This window comes from Populus nigra, chromosome 7 (genome assembly GCF_951802175.1).
Source record: "Populus nigra chromosome 7, ddPopNigr1.1, whole genome shotgun sequence".
In the NCBI taxonomy this organism is placed as follows: domain Eukaryota; kingdom Viridiplantae; phylum Streptophyta; class Magnoliopsida; order Malpighiales; family Salicaceae; genus Populus; species Populus nigra.
In genome coordinates, this window is record NC_084858.1 from 15790531 (window position 1) to 15798414 (window position 7884).

At 31.6% G+C, this 7884-nt stretch overlaps 1 protein-coding gene across 1 annotated transcript; it reads right to left on the minus strand.

Annotated features, from left to right (window-relative positions):
• Window positions 1–4106: 4106 nt before the first annotated feature.
• LOC133699565 (glutamine synthetase cytosolic isozyme 1) lies at window positions 4107–7368 on the minus strand. The gene is made up of 11 exons (XM_062122861.1): window positions 7193–7368; window positions 6193–6232; window positions 6005–6108; window positions 5857–5905; window positions 5659–5765; window positions 5327–5543; window positions 5132–5206; window positions 4994–5047; window positions 4853–4890; window positions 4602–4761; window positions 4107–4510 (listed from the first exon to the last, which is right to left on the minus strand). Exons 1-11 carry the CDS (start codon window positions 7264–7266, stop codon window positions 4358–4360), a joined length of 1071 nt encoding a protein of 356 aa, XP_061978845.1. The 5' UTR covers window positions 7267–7368; the 3' UTR covers window positions 4107–4357.
• Window positions 7369–7884: the final 516 nt, after the last annotated feature.

A 7884-nucleotide genomic window follows, 5' to 3' on the forward strand; every position in this document is an offset into this window, starting at 1 on the left:
TTGAATTTTGATTTTGGGAATTTTTTTGAATTCGAGCGGGAGCTTTTTCAAAAAGAGTTTTGATGGGCCGATTATTGAGACTCAAGGTTTTTGGGCCGACACAGGCTAAATTCTCTAGTACATTCCCTGAACGAGTAGCCCACGAATGGTGAATTATTTGGTGGGTTCCCTTGGTGGGCCCATTGATCAGATGGTTCAGGATTTTCAAGACATCGGAATTTTTGGGATTGGAAAATATATGTATATGTTGTATAAAACAAACCTTAAGTTGATAAAAAAATTGAAAGTTTTAGGACTAAAACGTGAATTATTCAAACTTTGGGGAAGCCATTGTTCTAAATGTCCCGAGCATAATCGTGAATTAATTCATTATTATCTCCTACTAAATTGTTCATCGAAGAAAAGTTGGGTTGATATGGAAGAATTTTCACAAAATATTCGGTTTGAAAATAATGATTTTTTTTTTCAATTAAGTGTTTATTTAGATAGAGTCAATCATCGTAATTGTTCAGAATCTACAAACCGCTCTAATTAACTGTAAGAATTTCTTCACATATGTAATGATAAAAGTAATGGCAAAGATAAATAGGATTCAAAAAGCTACCTTCTAATTTTACGGTGCTCGGTGGATAATACTATTAGTTACTTCAAATTTAAATGTTATTGCTGGTTTATTAAGTAAGCTTCAACCTTACTATTTCAAATCATTACTCAATCTGGTAGGCTGATTCATGATCTTAGCGACTTGAAATCTAGATCAAATCAAGTTTCAATAAAAATATAGGAGAATTAACCGGGTATATCCCGATCCAAATTAACTCAAGTTAGCTCACTTGACCAATACCTAGGATTTGTCCGAGATCGATTCTGAAATTGAGTTTATAAATTATGCTTCACCTAGTTAGAGAGATGAAAGAACCCAGCAAGTTCCATGTCTAGGATTGAGTGCCCTAGACTTTCCTAGAAATTATCTAAACCTTAAAATTTTAAGCATGTTTGAGAGTATGGTTACAGTTCTTTTTTAAAGTGTTTTTCATTCAGAAATATATTAAAATAATATTTTTTATTTTTTAAAAATTATTTTGATATCTGCGCATCAAAATGATCTAAGAACACTAAAAAAAATTGTTTTTAAGCAAAAAAAATAAAAAAAAAGTTTGTGCACTATAAAATACATAAAAAGCTAAAAATAGCAGAATAACTAGTTAATCGGTTTCTAGATAATCCAAAACTGGTTAATCAATTATTCATACAAAATCAAGAAAATCATTGATCTTATATTTCCTATAAACTTATTAATTCAATTTGATTTTACTAATTTTGCACGAGTCATATATGTTTTTAGTAGTTTTCAAGTTTTTATTTTGATTTTATATATTAGATATAGTTAACTTGTAAAATCATACGTATAATTTTACGAGTCCAATCGTAATTTTAACAACAAGACATATAACACTTTGATAGTTTTTAATTTTTTAACTCATAGAATGTGTGTTTATAAGGTACCATTAAATGAAATCCTGGAGATATTACTGTGAGTTCAGTATATTCATCACACCAACCACAATAATCACATTAACGACTCGAACTATATCCTTCAAAGACGCAATGAAACAATCTTAAGGGTAACTCAACTAGTTAGATTTTAGATTTATTTTCTAATAGTCACGAGTTCGAGTCTTCTCACGGTCACTGAAAGTTTACATGGTCGTTAATTTCAAAACCCGTATGATTAGTTGAAATATGTGCAAGCTGTTCCGGATATCCATGTTAATAAAAAAAATATGCAATGAAACAAGTGAACGACATAAAATGAAGAAAAAAATCCATTATCAAAATACATTTTTGACTGGTTCAAATTTGATTTGTAACAAATATATTGGAAGCTTTTAATTTCAAAATTATTGATTTAAGACATGTAAAACTAAAAGTGATTGTTATTATAATGTTAAAAAAAACCTGATCCTATAGTTAATTAGAGGTAAAACTCAGGTCACGAGTCAGAAAGATTAATTCAGGTTAACCCAAACAATTTTAAAGATATAAAAACGATATCGACGTGACCAATTTTCTTTATCTAAAGAAAAGTCAATGATCTTTTTATTTAAGTTTAATTAGGTTTTATCCTGGATCAAAGAATAACTTGGGTTTTTGATCAGATTGAGCTATGTCAATCATTCTTTTTTTTTTGTTAACTTGATCTAAATCTCAGGTCAACCAAGTCCCATGCTGACTTGTCAAGTTAATTCAGGTCTTACAACTAGAGTTATTATAATATTATTAATTTGAATACTCAATATAAATTAAAATAAAAGGTAATAATATCTAATTATTTTTTAAAATATGTAAATTTGAAAGTAATGCATATTAAGAGTAAAATATTTTTTTCATGTTTTTTTATGTCTTATCCACTATCAACCAACACGTGATCAAAAAAATAATTATTTTATTTTATACATTATTATCATACACAATTTTATATTCATTTCTTATCATATCTTGTCTCTTTTGTATCTATTGTGTTTCTTTCTTTTGTTTCGGGATAATAATTAAATGTTTCTTGATAACTTTGATGAATTTTTTAATTTATTTTCGAAATAATACTCATGTCACAGGTGAAGAGAGTTCATCTAGGCTGATCTTAATTTTTTTTTTTCTTCAACTTGTATCAATCCATATTCTAAGTCGACTAGGTATTGGGTTAGCCTATCCCGTGAACTCAAGTTTTAAAACTATATTTATTTATCCTCCAATATTTCATCGATGTAAAATTACTTGAGTACTCAACTGAGATTCTTCATATTCTCATCTTCACTTTCCTGTTATTTTTCCACTCACAATGATTTCCCAGAAACCTAACAAAATATATTTTGTTAGAAGCAACGTTGGATCACCTTATTCTTACTAAAATCAAAAGAAAAATCTAAAACTCATGGAAAAAGTTATGTTTATATGTTTTTATTTATTGTTGATTGTAATGCTGAATTTTCAAATTTTCTTTTCAAGGGCTATATTTCTTCTTGGTTTATTTGTTATTCTAGAATTGTCTTGGAGCATTTCAATCATTTAATAAAACAAATTATATAATAAAATAAATTTATTGTCCTTAAAAGCAAAATAAAATAAAATTTAATTATGGTCTATGAGCTTTTTTATATTTCACATTTCGTTGCTACAGAGTAATGTCTCTTTTGTCATTAGAATTAAATTTTCAAAAGCTTGATCACATGGGTTATTCATCATTTTATAATGGTTTTTCCTTAATAATTTTTTGGTCTCATGGGTAATGTGATATTTTTTATAAATAAAAAAAATTGATAACACGTGTAGATGATGTCAATGGTGGTCAACACCATTTTTTCATCACGTTGTTCGATTTGTCTTGATCTACTCTTCCTTTTTATGTGGTGTGTTTGGTCAATGGATCTCATGTGAAGCGGCAACAACTTTTTTTTCCCATGTCATTTCTCTTTTCTCCTAAAAATTTGCATTTGACCTTTCAAATTTGCAAATCAAACCTTCAAGTTTGTTTTCTTTGGGTTTTGTCCCTCTTTTTTTTTTATTCCTCTTTTCTATTTTAATTAATTTCTAATTGTTTTTTTAATTTTACTCTTTTTCAATTTTTTAGTTTATCATATTTGGTCCCCATCATTTTGATTTATATTTTTTTTATTTAAGATAGTTTTTTATTTTTTTTCAATTTCACTTTCCTTCTTTTTTTTATACTCGATGTGTATTTTTTATTGCTTTTTTTATTTGATAAGTTTTTTATTTTGAGAATTTTTTTTAATTTTATCATTTAATATTAAATTAGTTAAAAGTTAAATTTTTTTTATTAAACTCGAATATATAATTTCACGAATTACAAGTTTAAAATATTAATCAAGATTTAGAAGACTCGCTGATAAATTACTGTATTCCATAATTATATATGAGAAATAATATACTACTTTCGAAAAATAGAGTTGAATATACAAAGTACCATAAGGTCAATGCTCCTTGAACAATCATTATTGCTTAAATTGAGTAATTGGGAAGTTATAGTTATGAAATGCATGCATCATAGCATCTTTTCAAAGTGTATTGATCTAGAAGACATTCAGTACTTTATCAACCAGCAAGAGTTTTATTTAGATTAGATAAAATCTGACAACATCTCGAGATGTGATCGGCATTACATCAAACTAGGCCCTGTAAATCACAAGGCAAGCAAGCAAAGCAATGAACTCACTTGCTGCCTCAAATACAAAGGCAAACAAATTGAAAGACTACCATCTTACTGACACAAATCTTTCCATGGTCCCTTGCAAAGAATACCACCGACACTATTCTGTCTAAGAGGGGCTTGTTGGTGTTCTCATGGCTTCCACAGGATGGTGGTCTCTGCAATCATGGAAGTAACAACATATGGATCCATGTTCGAAGCAGGCCTTCTATCCTCAAAATACCCCTTTCCTTCTTTCTCTGTGTCGCGACCAACACGAATAGAAGCTCCACGATCAGCCACACCCTGTCAATCGGACAAGATGCAATGAAATTAATGTTAGACATCTTATAAAAAGAAACCAGGCAACAAGGGAATTGTCTCTTCTTCCTCTTACCCATTTGAAGGTATTAATGTCAGCCGTTTCGTGTCGGCCGGTGAGTCTCCGCTCATTCCCTTCTCCATAAGCTGCAATGTGTTCTTTATGCCTCAGACCAAGCTTTTCAATTGCTTTCTTGATGATTTCATAGCCTCCTTCATTTCTCATAGACTCAGTACTGAAAATGTGAAGGATTTTCAAGTATGAGACCAAGAAAATTAAAGAGCAAGCAAAAAACTTAAGCTGAAACCAATGATGCAAAATTTTACCTGTAATTTGTGTGTGCCCCCGCTCCATTCCAATCGCCCTGGCAAGATAGAAGTCCTTTTTTGTTAGAGCTTAAACGATAAAAGCTACCAAAAGATAGAACTTAGATAAGGGCTAAGTAAGAAAATGAAACAAAAATTGACCTGAATTGGCTTAGGATCAAATGAAAGTACAACTCCAGCAACCTCAGTAATCCTCTGTTAACATAAATATAGACCTCAGAAAATAATATAAATTGGAGTCCTAGTACTGTCTTCTGTAATCAAGTATACTAAAACTACCTCCAAAATATACCGAGCAGCCCATAATTCATCTCCGGCGGAGATACCGACTGAAGGTCCAACTTGAAACTCCCACTACGTGAAAATGAAAATGATTTAATGTTGCGAAACATAACAAGATCACAAATGTTCTAAATTAGAATTTAGAACTGTAAGATCAAATAAGTAGAGGGGGGGCAAGTTTTTTTATTTTACTTGGCCTGGCATCACTTCTCCATTGATGCCGCTAATGTTAATGCCTGCATACAGACATGCCTTGTAATGCGCATCGACAATGTCACGGCCGAAGGCTTTGTCAACACCAATACCACAGTAGTATGGTCCCTGAGGGCCAGGATAACCACCAATTGGCCACCCAAGTGGCCATTTAACATCTTTCTGCAACAAGGTGTATTCTTGCTCAAGGCCATACCTGGTTACATATCATGTTTCAAGTTGATCGTAATTGTAAAATCACTGAGTAGGTATTCTAATAAAGAAAAAGAATGAACAAAATAAGGGTGGATTAGGATATAAAAAAAATATACCAGGGCTTCTCAGCAACAACATCAGGATGGCTGAATATCTTAGCAGCATCACATCTCTTATTTGTCGGAATTGGCTCGCCAGCAGGAGTATAAGCGTCACATATGACCTAAAGAATCGACATCAACGTCAGAGAAAATGACTTCAAGCTATGGTGGCTACATCAAGTGACAAGATATGGTGGAAAGGATTGAACTTACGAGGATGTTATTGCCCCTCCTAAATGGATCTCTGAAAATAGCTTGTGGACTGTTTCAAGAAATAAGTTCAGAAATATTTGAAAATTAACAAAATCAGAAGAACAAGGTTGTCCAACATTAGTAAAAAGAGAAGCAAATAAAAGCTTACTATAGGATCACTTCACTGTCTTGTCCAGGAGCCTGGCCTGTGCTGGAACCATCATAGTTCCATGTGGGAAGCTTTGCAGGATCACTAACTGGGCCGGAAAGAGTCTGTCCATAAAATCGAAAAAACCAATTTTATTAGCTTGAACAAGAACAACACGTACAAAATCTTCAAAGCACAAAGTTATATACCTTTGCTTTGCTCCTCATATCCAATCCAGATCCACCAATCCTGTTCAAGAATTGAACAAATCATTGATTACTAGCTTGCTTGGTTACAGAACAAGGCAACCTCTAACTTCAAAGATTTATCAAAATTGAGCTTAGCCATGTTAACTACCATAAGAACTTGACAAAACTTGAACCTCCAAGGAAAAATCAAGAACATGGGATCATTAATTCTGATACCACAAATAATCCCTTTTTTAATCATACAAACAAAGAAAAAATTAATTAATTATAAACAAACAGAATTCAATTAAATATCAATATTGGCTAAAACTATTTGCCTCGAACTACTAAAGTTTATCCTTAAAAAACTATTTGTTAAAAAAAACCCGTAAGATTCTTCAAAACCGAGCATCTTTTTGGGTCACCAATCGATCACACCGTAAATAGCTGAAGCAGGGCAGAGCCTTGCGTTCTGTTCTTTGAAAATGATGTCGTGGAATAAGCAGAGATGACTCACAATTGTTGGTTCATGTCAGATCATCGAATTGGTGACCTTACTTATATTCGTGGTAGTTGAATATTACAAGCATAGCACCCAAAAATAAAGCAAAACCATCCGAAACTATGAACAACTGGAGCAGGGGAATGGCACGGAACTGCAAAAAGGAGAAGTAAAACCTTTCTTTTTTTTGTTCAAAATAAATGAGATACTCTTCGAAAAGCATTCGTTTCTCTGAAGTTAAATGACCAAAGAAAAGGACTCAAGCTACAAAACATATCTAATTATCTATAATCTTCATGAAAGTAAAAGAAAAGTTACAAGAACAAGAAAATAGAGAAATCCCACAATTCCAGAAGAGATAGGTTTCAAGAAAGAATCAAAGAAGCAAGCCAAAACAAAGCAAACCCTTTAACAGAAACACATAATCACATGCATAAATACATACAAATATCCATACATTCACGTACAAAATTGAAAGAAGAAGAAGTGTGCGTGTGTGGAGAGTAAAGAAGGCAGTACCATATGTATTCAGCAATGATTTTCTTAGTGGAGTCTGAGAGGTTAAGGTTAATGAGATCTGAAAGCAACGACATGATCAAAAACCCAAAGAAACTTCTCTATGTTTTGAGATTGTTTGTGGAAGTTGTTGTGTCTATAAAGAAACGTGAGCACAGAAGCGGTTTGCTTGTGCTGCTTTTATAGCTGATGCGATTAGAGTGTTGAAGATATAAAAGAATTCTAAAAAGATACAGAATTTTTTTATTTGATATGTATTAAAATAAAATAAAAAATATAATAATTAAGAAGTGATTTATATAATTTAATATATTTTGTTTTTCTAAAATAAAATTATAAATGGAGAGAACGTTTCAGCGGCAAAGTTGAATTATGGTTAATGGTTGAAAGGAATCTAGTTAGACAGGTCCATGTTTTGCTCTATTGGCTAACTGCTCCACCGGTTGTATGTAATTTTCTGTAATTACTTACAATTCCCTGCTTAGAAGAGCTGTTTTCTAGATTTCACCAACATTATAAAATCTATACTGTCCTGAAATTTTGATCCGGAACATGATAGATTCCAGGCTCGGTTCAGTTGAAGAAAAAATATTAAAAAAAAAATCTCCTATACAATCCGAGTTAACTCGTCATCCAGATAATTCATGCTCAATTCAAGATCCAGAACCTAATTTATTTGAGATCTAGCCCATTTT